Source organism: Nilaparvata lugens, chromosome 11 (assembly GCF_014356525.2).
Source record: "Nilaparvata lugens isolate BPH chromosome 11, ASM1435652v1, whole genome shotgun sequence".
In the NCBI taxonomy this organism is placed as follows: domain Eukaryota; kingdom Metazoa; phylum Arthropoda; class Insecta; order Hemiptera; family Delphacidae; genus Nilaparvata; species Nilaparvata lugens.
Window position 1 is genome coordinate 23,700,367 of NC_052514.1, and position 16,869 is coordinate 23,717,235.

General features: G+C 33.8%; 1 protein-coding gene across 1 annotated transcript; it reads right to left on the bottom strand.

The window, feature by feature from the left end:
• Positions 1-357: 357 nt before the first annotated feature.
• LOC111048011 lies at positions 358-16,738 on the bottom strand. The gene is made up of 3 exons (XM_022333854.2): positions 16,321-16,738; positions 5,276-5,424; positions 358-2,646 (listed from the first exon to the last, which is right to left on the bottom strand). Exons 1-3 carry the CDS (start codon positions 16,336-16,338, stop codon positions 2,250-2,252), a joined length of 564 nt encoding a protein of 187 aa, XP_022189546.2. The 5' UTR covers positions 16,339-16,738; the 3' UTR covers positions 358-2,249.
• Between the last annotated feature and the right edge of the window lie 131 nt (positions 16,739-16,869).

Below are 16,869 nucleotides of genomic sequence, written 5' to 3' on the forward strand. Positions count from 1 at the left end.
AGCCTATATGTGTCTATTGTGAATTTTATGATACGATACCATATCTGTATATATTCTAGGACAGGGTGAAAGGAAATAAAAATAATCATGTCCCTTGAGTAATAGCCTGATCAACATTTTATCACGTTATTTTGATAGTGTTTTGGGCTAGTACTACCGTATATATTACCGTATATATATTATTTCTTTTTGAATAATGGATAAAATAACATTGAAGAATTTATTGCTTTCTAAAAACTTTTATTAACAAACTCACTATTTGTACTTTTACATCAACAATAATTATAATGGTTCTTGCATATCCTTTTGTAATTCATGAATTTCAAGGAAACAAAGTATAGGATTTTTATTAACAATCTTATTGCTTTGAACCATATAATATACATATGAAAAAATCATACTTCCTAAGTAATTCATTGAAATTACCTTATCATAAATAAATAACTATAACTAGTTAATAGAGTCAACAATAAATAATATTTGAATTAATAACTTACTCCTCACAATAAATAATAGACTATCAAAATTACTCATTGCCCAACCATAACGATTTTCAATATTGTTGATGCAAATTATTTGGTTTGAGAAATACATCGTTATAAAAAATATTCCAATCATTTCTACAATATTCAACACAATAATCTCTTTAATTTATGATTGTATGAGATAGAATACAATCAAAATGGAATAGAATTAAATGAAAATATCAAATATTCAATTTCAACATCATGCTTTACTGAAATATCGAAATCTCTCATTTTTATTGTCACTGTCACAAATATAGAGTACGGTATCTTTAGTACAGGATGAGGCAAAGCCGATTGACGAGTTAGGAAGGTTTATAAGTAATGAACCTTTCAACGTAGAAAAAAAACTTTAATGGCTTCAATTCAGTTTGAAATGTAGTTTTAACTGACATTTTTTGAAAATTATATCAGTTAAATGGCGGCCATCAGCAGCAATACACGCGGCATATGCAGCGTATTTTTGACGTTTTAAAACGCATTTTGGCACACTGCGATTGGTAAGGCCTGGATCTCCTCTCTGATTTGTTTCTTCAGTTCTTTCCAAGGTGTTTGGGCGATGTTGGAAAACTTTATTTTTGAGGTAACCCCATAGAAAAGGATCGCATATGCTTAAATGGGGTGAGCGTGCTGGCCATAGTTATTTGAGAATGGCAACATCACCGTCAATGTCACCTCCCAGCGTTATGCGACAATGTTACAAAAGTTTCCGCGCCCTAACTTGTAGAAACTTGCTGGGGAACATGACATGACTTGGGAGAAATATGATTTTAGCAGGATAAAGCTACAACCCAGACTGGGCGCATTTCAATGAAAGTGTTGAGACAAATGTTCCCAGGGCGGCTTGAGGTGGACTTGAGGTGGCCGGCACGCTCACTCGATTTAAGCATATGCGATTTTTTCCTATGGGGTTACCTCAGAAATAAAGTTTTCAAACATTGCCCACACACCTTGGAAGAACTTATGGATCCAGGCCCTACAATATTGCAGTGTGCCAAAATGCGTTTTAAAACTTCAAAAATACGCTACATCAGTGTATTGCTGCTGATGGCCGCCATTTAACTGATATAATTTTCAAAAATTAACAATAAAAACTACATTTCAAACTGAGTTGAATCCATTAAAGATTTTTCTCCAAGTTGAACGGTTCAAACCTCCCAAACTCGTCAATCGGCTCTGCCCCACTCTGTATTAATGAAGAAATGATACATTGATTCACATTAATATTGAATGTATTGACCAGGAGCCTGTTTCATTGGAACTTGAAATAATTATTGTAACACAAAAGGTTCTCACAGTGTGAACCTAGTTTTGTGCTCTACTAAAACAGGCCTACTTACTATAGCCATGTAATAAATTCATACGTTAAATAGGTGGATATATTGAATGTATGACAGAATTTTACAAATTCATCCATAAAACAGACTTCAGATGTGAACTAATACTTTCTTATCTCCTCCCACATATACCCAAGCTTCTATTCAGTATCATTTCGTTAATTCAAGTTCTCTTAAAAAAAAACGTTTTTTGTGTCAAAAGACATCGTCCCACTTTTTCTTCATTTCAAATTTAAACGATTCTTCACAAATTATCAATTGGTTCATTTTTTGTGAAACTTTGGTCCAGTTTTCCAACCTTTTAAATTTCAACAAGTCCTCAAAATTATCGATTGAATGATTTGTTTAAATTCATATTGATCTTTTTTCAAAATCCTGTTGCACTTCACTAACATTCCAACTCAGCCATAGCCAAATGTCCAACAATCTTGCCCAGAATATCGTCGTACTTCTTCTTGCCCTTCTTCTTCTTCTTCTTGTTGTGCAAAAGCAAATCCCATTCGTCCTTCTTCCTGAGGAATTGCTGGAAGAGTGAGTGGTATTCGTCGTGAGTCATTTGGCGTCGCGGTTCCTCGGTGGTTGTCAGAACGGGCATCTTCTTCTTCCTCCGGCGCCTGACGCCTGCTGATCTGCCATTGGTCGGCGCGAAGTACTGGTTGACCAATCCGAACACGCCGGTGAAGAGGTCGGGCACTTTCATGGGGAAAATCGGTAGCGAGTCGAATACATCGCTGATAATCGATCTTCCTCCGCGACCTTCTTGCACACCGACTACCGCTAGGCCACTGCAAATTTGAAAAAATACAATTTTATTTACAAAACTGAAAAGTGTAACAATCCAACCGTTGTATTGGTTTTGAATGCACAAATATTATTTCAATTATATATTCCAATATCATTTTAATGATAAGTGAGTTTGTACAAGTTAATAAATGAAAAAGCTTTACTAGATTTGAGTGACCATTAGAGGAGTAAAGAACCCAGTGAGGATGGAATGATCCAAGGAAAAACAATTTAAAAATTCAATTTTATTTATACAACTGCAAAGTGTAACAAAACAACCGTGGTATTTGTATTGAATGTATACTACTGGGATAGCTATTAATACTATATCTATACCTTATACCAAGGATACTGTATACTTTTTTGATAATGATCTCAATGAGAATGAGTTTATCGTAGTGCGAATGGGTTACCCGCTTGAATAGAATAATGTCCGCCTACCTCTGATTACAAAAATTGAACCCCAGTTGAATTTGGTGTCGTATGAATTTGAATAAAATGAGTATAAGACAAATAGATATTGTGTATAGATTATATAAAATCTCGTCAAATTAAAAATTTGGAGAGGTATAAAAATGTAAGTTAATGTTAAATCTACAAAATCCAATAATTTTGTTCTTATAAGGTGTGAATGTGAGCTTGGACTTGAAAAATTGTAGTGCCAAGCCTTGGATACGCCAACGCTGAATGATTGCGGGACGCGGGAGGATTGAGTTTCTAAGTAAATCCAGGATTGAGTTTCCAAGTAAATCCGTCACCATCCCGCCTCACGCACTTGAAACTCATAGGTGTTCGCAAGGCTTCAAATAGAATATCCATCTTGAATTCAATGTCAAATTATAATGCATTTGAATTCAAGATTAAAAGCAATGAGATTCACATCCCTCCTAGTGGTTATTCAAAATACGTTTTTAATTCAATGCATATATTTAATATCAATGAGATATGTCTATCATTTCATGATATAAAGAAAACTAGACAACCTTGCATTTCAATTCTCGATTCGATTGGAATCGATTATTCATTTCATATCATTAAATGTATCCAGTTGGATTGATTGACGCCTTTATTTTGTTGGTGAAAATTTTAGGGACTAATTACACTAGCACATATCTCATGAAATAATATATTGATCAGATTTTATCAAAGATTTGATTCCGCTTTAGACCCTTATTAAAGTATTAAATACTTTCTAAAAGATGATTCATCAAATTTTTTGATAAAATAAAATCTATATCGATTTCTTTATCTATAAAATATTCTATAGTGTAAATGGATCCCTTACTGATAGTCTTTGTTTTTGAAAATATGTATAATATCATAGACTTCTGGTACCTGACTATTTAGTTTATCAAGTAGCATAGTTCATGAATGATGTTCAATTTAAGAAAAAATATAATTATCTTTATTGAGGAAAACATCGTCTACGTGACAGTGACCATGTAATATCAGTATCTTCCATCCACTTGTTTTCATCTTTCATTGATACTTGTCCGAAGAGAAAATTAATAGAAAAGAAGATCAAAGAGAGTTAACTGTACTCTAGTTCTCGCCTCTAATGTGTTATCTTGCACTCTTACATGAAACAGGAACCTTGAAAACTAGAATGTCAAGGTTGAACTTTCCCCCAATCAAGATAATGCATGTTGTGATAGACTAATAAAAGTGGGAAACACTCTCAGTGTTACCGGTACTCTTTATTTGATTTTCTTGATATTCTGTAGCAAGTCATGCTAGATCCACTATGTTTAAAAAGGTATGCACCACTACTTGTGATAGTACTCTGAGAGGTACTTGTGATACTGGTATTTTACTGAAAGATAATTTCTCTATACAACCAGAGTCTTTTGATCATCGAAGCTTTTGTTCCTGCAACATCTTGATCAATTATTGGAAGAAATAGGGAAATTTGACGATATGTCTGTATTGGGAATAATATTCGAATAAAAATAGCTACTTTTCTGTTGCATCAAGATCTTGGAGCGTCATCTTGGAACCACCATTGCGAAGCACGGGTCACCTGCTAGTTACTGACAATGAATAATTATGAGCTTAAGAATCACTTCTTGGTGGTTCAAATCCGACCTGTAACAGTGAGTCGTCCATATTCTATGATCATATTGGAATATGAGAACTACCCTTGCACAATACAAAGTGGCTAGGCCTAGCCCTAGACTATAACCCTCAGAAAAATAAAATATTTCAAAACTGTTCTCATTTTTGCCAATTCAAAATTTCTCCTCGCAGTAGAAAAAAATTAGTTAATTTATTGTTGATCTCATACAAGCAATCCAATTTTCTAGGCAGTTTTATCTCAAACCCCTACCCTCATTTAAATAAAAAGTCTATCAAGCTTCGGAGAAGAGACACATTTAAATTTTCAGGTTCGACTTAGTTATTCAGATGAAAATTAGATCTGAAGTTAGCAGATTCAACTCTATTCTAGAATAATAATAATAGTATCGAGTGATTCAGCTGGTTCAGGACTGATATCAGAGTTTTCAGGTCGCACTGATCGATTTCAGGGCCCCTGATATGACCTGACAACTACTATCAGGCAGCCTGGAACCGCCGGCTCCAGAATGTAGTTCGGATGGAATACCTTTGGAGAGACTGTATGCTCATACTCACGTCTGTTGGAGCGGCCTTGCTGAAGGGGGTGTGTGGGTGGGGGTGGGGGTGATAATGAGGTCCTCTTCGGATGACACCCTTGTCGGCCTGGGCAGAGCTGAGCTGAGACTTATCATCCAAACGCTACATACTAGTAGTGTGGAGAGTGCCTGTAACAATAATATACATTTCATTGAATCAATGCTTACCTTTAGCAAGATGCATTCATTTTTGAAATGATTTAATTGCGATAAACACTTTATTAGATTTCATTTCGAATGATAGTAATTGTCTGGAATTTACTCTTTTTGACCACGTCAATCACTCATTAAGGCTAAATGAGTAAACTGCTGCGCCCTAACTTAGCCCTCCTATAATTAAATAAAGGCAGCAATTCAATTTATTGAAGTACGGTACTGTATCTTTTTTGTTATAATTTTTTGGCATCTCTCGAATGTCTTGAGATTTCCATAGTTTATATTCCATCTCGACAAGTAATTCTTAATCTGTATTGTGAATGAACTTTACTAAGTTTATCTATATCAAACGAGAAGTTCTTTGAAATGTGTATAACTTTTAAGATTCCCTCTCATTTTTAATAAGTTACATTTTGGTAAGAACGTCAGATCTCTTCTATTATCTTTTTTCACTTCTTCAACAATACAACTACTACAACTCCTAATTTCAGATTATGATTTAAAACTATTCTTCATCACCATTAAGCATAAGCTGCATCACAGTGATTAGGCTTAAAAACTCTTCAGTGTTATCAGTATAGACACAGAAGAAAGAAAGACTTTAATTTATTACTCTTTCCTTCGTGGTAGGTGGTTTAAATAACCTCTACTACTTGATCAATTTCACTTAGTTTACCTTAGAGAACCTACTTTTTATATTGATCGCTCTTATCCTGGTGAAGACGTTTATACCAAGTAATCCTAGTAATATTTTAAAAATCATTATCATCACTAGATCGAATTCTTTAAATACATTTTTATCTAATCAAAATTTCTTTGCTCAAATACTCGGGTCTCCTTTCCTTTCGAAATTCAACTCGACCTCAATCTCTCGTTCTTAACTCTTAATTAATGAAAAAGAATTTGACTTGAAGAACAGGAATATAATGAAATCTGCAGTTTCAAGATGATTTTGGGTCTTGATAATCAATTCTCAGTTTCACGATTCAAGCTTTTAAAACTTCGGCAGTATTAAAATAGTATCCACAAATTTCGAATTGCATTTGAAAGTTCTAGGTAAAGGAGCTCTAAGTAAAAATTGACTTGATCTTGTTTTAAAAATCTTCAATTATTTCCCTGTTTCAATTAGGAACGTGAAGGTGGAATCCAATATTATCAACAAGATGGAATAGCTTCATCACTCAAATGTCACCTTTCTAGCTCGACTCATCTCGGAGATACTTTCTTCACAGACGTGTCGGCCTGAAATATGTCTGCAAAAGCGCACTAAAATATAGCTGCAATTAACCCAAGTCGTAATTAAAATCAACGACAGTCTGTAATTCCGAGATTCCGACATACTGTTCCCAATGCTTGATAGTTAGGATTAGGAATGAGTGGGTTGTGGGAACCACTTTTGAAAATCGAAGATATAAATTCCAGTAGCGGCAGTTCTATGTTAAAAGTTGCGAGCTGTTAAAAAATTTCCAAACACTCGGGCTTTTTTTCTATTGTAAAGTATCTTGATGATTCTTTAATTCACATCTCAACCATCGCACCCTCCATTCTTCACTGCAATCTCTTATGAATATATAATTAACCTCTGTTGTAATGATGTTTTTCGTGTTATGGAAAAAAGTTCACACAAAAAAACAATTGTGGTATCATCTTTCGAATGATAAACAACATCTTCATGGGAAGAACTTGAAACTTTCCACCTATCAACGAATTAATGCTTCATGGAAAATTAACGGATGATGTATTGTTGATAAACATTTGACAATTTCTCATGATATTCTCATATTCCTCACTCATATTATCGATATTTTCATAGAAAGTTCAAACGTGATCAATTGTAAGATAAAATATAATGGGAAACTATAATTTCACAAACTTCTTCTTCGTTCTAAAGTTGATACATTGCTTAACATTTTACTCTGTATACTAAATGATTTCTTAGATCTGTTAGATAATGCGAAATCCTCCATGATCTTAATTTTTATGTATAAGTCTAGAAAGTATTTTATCTTGGGTCTTCCAATCCCATTCTAAAGGCGTCTTCATTATTTTGGTCTGTGTATACTTATTATACACTCAATGAGTATACTCTATAAACCTTTCAATTGGTTTGGAAAGTAATAAATAGAACCAAGAATCCATTCTCATATGAATTTTGGTCATAAATATTTAGAGCCTTTGGAAACTTTTCGAAAGTATGAGTAAAAAATATTAATACGTTGATAGAAGATACCCAATCTCTTGATGGAAGATAGCTTATAGAGAGATTCTAGAAGAGCAAGAGTATAATTTTCATCCCTTCATTCATGGTAACTGTTATCGTATCGATTATGAGAATCGTGAAATTGAATAGAATAATATGGTTCATGAAAGATGAAGTTTAGAACATGTCATCATATCCACTATGGGAATAATGAATGTATTCTATGAGTGGCTATATGCATAACAGCCGTTATAAATATTTTGAATACATTCAGTAGTGAAAGTATTATACATCCTTTAAGCTCTATTCACTGCAGCAATACTGAATTAGTATCAGGCATGGAGGCTTTCTTGCGTCTATATTTTTTGTAATTCCATTTAATCACAGAGATAAACTGATCCATCTTCTCTTTCTGAAGGCAGCCAATGTTTATAATGAAAGCCAATAAAACGAAAAATACACGATAACTCTCGCTTGTCTGTTGCGTTCAAAAGAGGTCAGCACGAAAATTTCGAGCAATAAATTCTTTTTGGAGCTAGGAACAACAAGATTATTTGAGAGAACTGGCTACGAAACGAGTGGGTTCTACCCCAGAATGTTAGAGCGTTACAGTGAAAGCATAGTGCTGAGAAAGTTGGATTTCAAAACAATAAAAAGGAACTAGATCCGTATCAAAGTGTCAGGACTTTCAGTTTCTTTCTCTAATTGAAGGCAAGTGGTAACCAGTGCATTAATAGAATATTGATGGTACAAATGGAGTTGACATGTTGCGTTTACTCAGTTGAACGAATCCGCTATTCGTAGTGCATCACAGGTGACTTTTCCTTGTAATTAGAGTCGATTGGAAATCGATTACTATAAAACAATCAATGTGTATCAAGTCTGCAGAAAGTATTGATAGTTGATTAACTTGTTTTTCATATTACTCGTCAGCCATCTATGATCATTGCAATAGACTTTCGTCCTTATTTGTGAAGAATCTTATCATAAAATAAATATTTTCCTATTAAAATGCTATATACTACTCATGAAAATGGATGCTGACTATATATTGGAAATACATGTATCAGCGAATGAAAAGTTTATTTTCATTTGATGTATTTATTTTTTGTCTTCAATAGATAATCCATTGTAGCTTCTGCTTCAACTCAAGAGAAGTTGAATTCCTCATTATATCCAAAATTTTGAAGCAGTAACAACACTAGCAATGAGCAATCTTTGATATTGATATCAATAATTTGGAAGCTGACAAAATAGATTGAAGTCTTCAGTGTTCTTTAGAAAATTTAGTTTCGTTGTACATGAACTTAAATGATAAGTGAATGATTGTGAATAAAATTTAAGGTATGTGTGCATCTCTCATTGATTCATCTTTTATCTCCTAACTCCTAACCAATAAATACGTTGGTACTTTCATGACGAAGGAAAATAATTGGAATATCTCCAATTTATTCGAATAAGTGTTTATTGTTTCTAAGCAATTTCGAAGCTAGAGAATGTCATAGTAATATTTGAGTGCGGAAAAACTACACTATTATCTTCTCTTTGAAATCATTCATCTGATTCATGGAAAGGTTCTAGGTCAAGGGTGTGTACTGAGGTCCGGAACTCTCCAGGCTAGACGACGATTTGTGAAACTCTTTTCAACCACCGTAAATCAAGATGACAGAGTAATGATGGCAGACATTCTTCAGCATGTGCGTCAGGCAAAAATTTGAAGCTTATTTCGAGGTGGCTAATTAAATAGCCAACTGCTTTGCCTGGTAATCCGATGCAAATTGGCGGCAAAAAGTGTTTGCACGGGAAGAGTCTCGGTCAGAGGTCACGTGGTCACAACAGTCACGCTTTCAAACCAAAAGCCCAATAGATTAATTTCCGCTAACGGCAGGTGTTGTCTGGATAGATAATGTAAATAAATATTCAAGCCTCCATACTTCATTGGAGCTCTACTAGTGGACTCAATGAAGTATCCGGCCTGCTTGGTACTGTAGTTCCTATTCCTATTGTGATAACATCTTGAAAATGGCCGGAGACATCTCTGTATTGTCTCGATGCCCTAGGGTTCACAGATATCTGATGGCCTTACAAAATACACATCACAGAATGGGACTTGGGTTCCCGTGTCACAGAATATCAAGTAACCATGTGAAAGTACCATAGTCACGTTTGTCACCGTATCTTTCAAGTGTGTATTTTCTAAGATAGCATAATATTGTCGCCAAATCTAATAATAGTAAGTAATGATAAGAGTTGAATCTGATTGAGACCTACTTTCACATTTTTTAGTAGAGTGGATAACACAACATTAGTATGCTTAGCTCACGTATTCATTAGAATGGAACTCTTCAAGAGGTGAAGTTTGAACTATCTATTCATTTCTCCTGAATGTTTGCGTGAATTTGAATATTATAGTTTGGGCTCAGAACAAATCGTGAATTATAGACTGGTATACATGGAAGAAGTAGGGATTGAATTATAATATCTTATTGTTGTTGATTTTATCTCTATGCAACTAACGAATAAGAAGCTTTCAGAATAAATTTGAATATTTTCGAATCAGAAATTAATGTGTCAGCCTCATCATAGCTTGTGAATTTTTTCCTCAAAAATTTTTGAATAAAAAATTTTTTCCCATAGCCGATGTACGTCTTGCATTTCATCAGATCTCCATCATGTTGAAAGTCCTATTTCAAATGACATTTACAACTTATCTCATCTTCTTACAAAGATACGTAAAATTATCGTGAGAAAATTTCCTACTAGCTCTGGATCACAAGATAATCTTCAAATAAAGAGGAAGATGTATTCTATTGTATGACCATTTACGTCCTCGGGTTGAGTTTCCAGGTTCTAGGTCAACAATGAGTATGAGAACAACGGACATGCTGTTGTGACTTCTTCAGAAATGCAGGCCTTTATTTGAATTTTATTCAGTTTTGAATAACTTATGAGAAAGGCTTTCTAGCCAGTGGCCAAGAGAGGTACAAACAAAGCATAAATTGCTATAAAATATTCGTCATTACTGGTTAATCTCAGAATTTATCTCGAAATTAGAATTTCCAAAGTAAGCCTATCTCATTGATTCCACTAATATAGCACAGAGGTAGGACACACACTATCGTTCCACTTATCGTCAAGTGCTTCTCATCTTCCTTTCCTCTTCTCCTCTTTCCTTTTCCTTCTCTACTTCGAGTTTCCCCCAGTGCGTGCTTTGTGAGCACTTATCTAAGTTCATTCTAGCCAATATAGTGTGTGAGGCTTGGCGTTCCAGTCACGCATCTGCAGTGCTTCTGGTACTTACGCGACCTTTGCTAACCTCTCAGCTATGTCCACTCCTTGCTCCTTCTTCACCTCTTCTCTTCTCCTTATTTCTAATCCTCTTTTCCTCGAGGAAGCATGATGACCGATTAAAAGAGCGTTTATCAGCGTCGTTTAATCGTAGGAGTGTAAATCCCATTCGGCTATAGAATGTTGTTGACAATCTGAAGTCATTGACTTTCATTTTGAACACGCCTGTGTGGGATAAACACATCGATTGTCATCAATGAAACATGCGTGACATTCACTTGCTGTTTTTCACTTATGGGTATTTCCATTGGAGTAGTATTATTTATTGAATTCATTGTCGCTATCTCAAGCTTTCTTCTCCTTGACCTCATCTTATTGTGACAAACTTAGTTTCTTCAATAGTTTTCTATACTCATATACTCATAAGTTTTCTTTTTTTTGGGATCATCTATCCACTTTTTTTTTGGTCAAGTTCTCCATAATTTTCTGTCTCCTTGAAATTTCCACATGTATTCTAACTTACTATTCATGAGAGTTTGCATTACAGTTTTCTGTTCCTTGACTTCATTGAATTTTACATTTCACAGAGATTTATTCTGTGTTTTTAGTTGTACCCTTTAGATTCTCTAAAGGATAACGTTGTAGAGAGTTTTATCTTTTAGAGAATACTTTCCTTCTTGCCTGAGTTCCAATAATGTTTTTGTTCTCAATCCTGCTTCTTATGAGAAATTTGATTATTCTAATTTGTAATAATTATCTTTAGCTATAATTCATCTTTGTAAAAATCTCATGTTGTCAAACTTCACAAATAACAAACAACAAGTCATACTCCCTTGGAAGGTTTTGGAGTATCAGGGTATTTGTATTATGTGGCCATTTGATTCAAATGCTTATGGAGAAATATCCATATTTCCTGATATAGAGCTTCACATTATATTCAAGAGGATTATTACTTGAAAATTTGATGTTGAATTATTCTCTCAAGAGGGTTTGTATTATCACAATCTGATAGGAAAGCTAATTTAATAAAGCTTTTTTATACGATATTACACTATTTCGATCCAATAATAATTATCAATCGAGTATTCTATAGGGGTTCATTTTAAACTTGAAATAGTTGATTGTCATCCATTAAATCAAGACTAAAATCAAGGAATACAACAATTGACTTGAGCTCTCATGTTTTATGAACATCTTTTCATCTTACAAAGGCCAAGAATCGCCAGTCCCATTGATAGTTAAACACTCAAGATAAGAACAAGAATATTGAAATGTTGAATATTATGAGAGATTACGAGCATTGACTCATCTCTAAACTGACAGCCGACAATTGAAAGGTGCAATTAAACTCTGATACCTATTATTACTGGCTCATTCTATAGGTGTGAACAGCTTGATAAAATCAACACGCAACTTTTCTCTTCATGGAAGTAAACATATTCTGTTGAGAGCTGGAAGCACATTGTTCGCAGGATGAGTAACACAACATCAATTAAGTTGAGCATTTATTGAGCACTTCGAGAAAGTTTTACTGCTTTACAGCTTTATCAAGAACCGATAGGCTACTTTACCAACTGGTCAGTGAGTGGTATCATATGAAATTGAAAGCAATGCGATTATTCTACTATTATTAGACTAATCATTATGTGTTTCATGTAGTTTATTGTCGGCATGCACATGCTAATCGGATAGCATGGTTCTCACTGACTTGCAGCTCAGCTTTCACACATGACTTTGTACGTTTTAGATCGGGAAACGGGATAAGAACGTGAGGTTCTCAACATCGTGCTTGCTAAAGTCACGGATATGGATCTTCAACAGACTTTCTGCAGAAATTGGGAAAATCACGTCAACGCTATTCGTTTACGATGGTGAATTGGCACACATTGATTCGCGGTTAAATGATTACCTATCCTCTTAATTGAACGTTTTGTTTTGTTGTACCTAGTTAGTCTGTAAACGTACAAGTTCATTGCTAAATTTTAAAATGGCTGGATATTTTTCCATCCTTTCACCACTCAACTGTAACAATTTTGAAGTTTAGTGACCAGTTGAATAATTCGCAAATATTGTTGAATTGCAACTATGTGGAGACTAAGCTAGGTTTACACTATGTAGCAGAGCTATATAGATCAAGTTCAAAAAGTGGCACTGGAGCTCTAAAATAATATTGGCACCCCGATTCCCACAATTTTCTAATAGATTATAATGGGTTCAGTAGTTCACATGAATAGTTAATTTTAGTTTCGTGGTATTGTTGGAATTATGAATAGGCAGTTCCATAACTGAATATATACCATCACGTTTTGTTCAATTTATTTACTTGATATTTGTAGATACACTTCCCGGTGGTTAGGAACACATCTAAATAAGTAGGTTCACTCATCTCTCATCATAATCCCATTACAAATGCACACACCTGTAGCTCATGTGGGCATCACCCTCAGCAAAAAGTAAATTACTTGGCTTTCATTGATGGATTGAATTGACTTTATCAATGTGCTATCTCTGGATAGAGTAAGAGTGCTAACAGAACGAGTAAGTTGGGGTGCCATTAATCAATACCACTGAAAAGATCAATGATAAGAGCTAGTTCAATGATAGATGTTTAGATGTTTAGAATTTTAGATGTGTATATGTTTGTATTTCACCGGATCTCGAAAACGACTCTAACGATTCTCACGAAATTCAGAACATAGTAGGATTATAATATAAAGATTCGATTGCACTTGGTCTCATCCCTGGGAAAACTCGCTGAAGGACATTAAAAGGATAACTATTCATCCTTGGAAAAACAGCTGATAATAATTATTTCGTCGTCTGTTGGTGATGGAAGTGAGTCAAAATTATGACTCAGCTGTTGAACTTTTGTAATCATTCAATCAGGTACTTAGGGCCGGTTGCAAAAAGGTCGGGCTATTTTCAATCCTGATTAATTCCAGTAGATCCATCTTTTTGAAATGGTCTTCTCTGATTTGGTTCACGTGAAGATAATCAGTATTAAAATTTAAGTGGCTTTTGTGCAACTGGGCATTTGTGAGGGAAATTTTGCATTCCTCTGGGAATTAATCTCAATTTACTGTGATTAGATAGAACATTTCTGTATGAATGTTATTATAATTTCTTCTTTCGTGATAAATGTTTTATGCTTTTGTACTCCAGAGTGAAGCTCGGTCCCAGATATTGGATTTTAATCACATATAGCTTTTTCATGGATAGGCTAATTTGTTGTTAAAGTTAGCATCAACCTCCTACAATTTTATTAGGAATCTTATTAGACTCAATAAAGAATACTATAACGTTTTTTACACAAAGTAATGATGCCACAGCTGTTCAATTGTCAATAATTCGAATTCCTTCGAATCTTTGAAGGGTTTAATCAAGTGATGTTCGATTAAGCTTGAATCAAGTGGGGAGAATCTTCGATTAAAATTCATAATAATTATTTCAAATTATCTACTTTCTCATTATAAGAGTTATTTCGTGTCCGTTTCCAATTAACTTGACTAACGAACCTATCGAAAAAACATAATTGCAATCAGTCATGATCTTTCAGGTGAATGTGTTTTGGTAGGATACAAAAACGTAAATCGATAATATTATTATTATGGGAATGATTATATTTGGTACCGTAGCGGATACTTTTTTTATTAATTTTATTAGTCATTTCATGAATATTTAACGTATTTTTTGTTATGTTCCGACTGCCCTAAGCAATAGAAGCGATTGAAGTCGACTTATATTCAGGATGTGTCTGTAGCTGAAGGGCATCACTTTCAGGTCTTAGAAGGGGATCAATTATGTTGCTCATCCATCTTCGCCAAAAATATTCTGGGCCGATTCGATTCACTTTTTATTTGTAGCTCAAGTTGAATAGTGATATTTTTTGTGTTTATTTTCGACCTTGTCTACCGACATTCGATCGAATTATAAACTTTCTATGTGACCTAATTATGAGTAAGAAAGCTTTTCTTCAATCTTCACCTACAAATCCATGTGTGTGATGAGGTTTTTAAATGTATTATAAGCCTACTCGTAAGTTTAATTTTTTTGAATTCAGGCATGAAAAATTTTCTTAAGTTATCATTTCTCTGAGAAGATTTTTGGTAAAGCAAGAAATGTACAACTTTATATATAATAATTGTTCTGATGTTCAAGAAATTAAGTTTTTATAGTTTCCTACTTCTCACAATACGGGTTTAGATATTGTGGTGCAGGAAACATTTGTTTGCCGGTAAATTTTAACAAAAAATTATCTTTATCTCAATTATTATTGATCGAAACCTTTTATTAATTCCCAGTAGAAAGGATCTTAAATGAATTATTTCAATAATAATGATACACTGAACTTTCTTGGAATTATAGCGGAAGAGTTCATACATTTTAAAAATTTGAAATATATTGTATTTAGAAAAGAATTATTTTATAGAACCTATGATGCAATTTACACTTGTACACTGTGCTCTCTAGAAACTGGTGAAGGTATTCAAACCTATGAATGAATTATGGTCTACCTTATCTGCATACAGTAAGCAAAACTTAATCAAGTAATAATTGGAGTTCCATCTACATCTGAATCTTGTTCTGAGCTATATTCGTATTCATCTTATTAAATTTCGATTTATGTTCTAGAGTTGTGAATTCATTCATATAATTCTATGATAATATTTTATTGTCGTTGTTGAATGAATGAATAAAATAAATAAATAAATGTATGAGATCATTATTCATTCTGGAACATTATGTACTCAAATAAACTAATTATTCAGAGTTTATCCCACATGAAGAAACACTAAACTTTACCGTACTTGGATATGAATATTACACTTAATGTAGGCATATTGAGATAGTTTCATAAATTTGTAAATGTAAGCTTTGGAGAAAAGCAAGTTCCAGATTCAGATATATAATGATTCATATTGAATTATAATATACGATATTATACACACAAATGCCAGCCAGAATATAGATTGCTTTGCAAATTACAGATCAGATCATATCTCAATTGATATAGATTTAATGAAAGCTTGCAGTTCTTCTGGCTATCCAATTTGAAGATTATAAAGGCCTAATAATACTTAATTTGATAAACTACATTATTACTAGAAGAACACTTGCTACTTAAGGAGCGGCACTTAAAATGTATTTATTTGATGGAAACATAGAGAATTTATTGAAAAAATGATAATATAAATTACATGATTAACCAATTAATATCATATCACATTAATTTAAAATTGTTGGAATTTCCAAAAACCTACTCTTTAAAATTATTTAGATATCAGATTGAAATATTCATAAGTTCACCTACCTTATGATTGAATGAAGTTAATTTAAGATTACTTTAACAGAAATGTTGAAAAAAGGGAATGATCTCTTACCTTCACAGGAGATCTCATCTTGCAGTCTCTGATGTCTCGAACCTGCGATTGAAGATAATGAAGTTTTCAACAAATCAGTCAAACAACCATTGCAAGTCCAGCGTAGAAACACAGTTCTATCTATACGTTAGTACCAGTCCAATCTATCCACATAAAATTTCACACCAACAATTTGACTTTAATTTTATTTATTAATCCAGTTTTGAGTCTGCATTACGTTTTCACCCAGTAGTTAATTTGTCCTTAAACTGAAACACGTTGATAAACGAAGGCGCCGAAAGTCTTACAATTAGAGCTTATAAACTTTACAGTCCTATGAAGCTGGTTTGAGAAGGATTCACAAATTGAGAGTCACAAACAAAATAGCAGGTGTTGTTGATGTTGTTTGAGCCGAGTTGAGTTTTGAAATGTGCTACCAAGCGCGCAGTCACCCACCTTTATGCGCTCACCATTCGAAAGCAGGTACTCTTCTTCTTCCTTCAACATCCCACTCTCTTCCTTCCAGCTACTTTCTTTCTCTCTTTCACACGCCTTTTCCTCATTTGAGAA

Coding starts and splice junctions, on each gene's coding strand:
- LOC111048011 (XM_022333854.2), bottom strand. Junction 2,647..5,275: donor GCAAGGCCGCTCCAACAGAC/GTGAGTATGAGC, acceptor TCAAATTTGCAG/TGGCCTAGCGGTAGTCGGTG.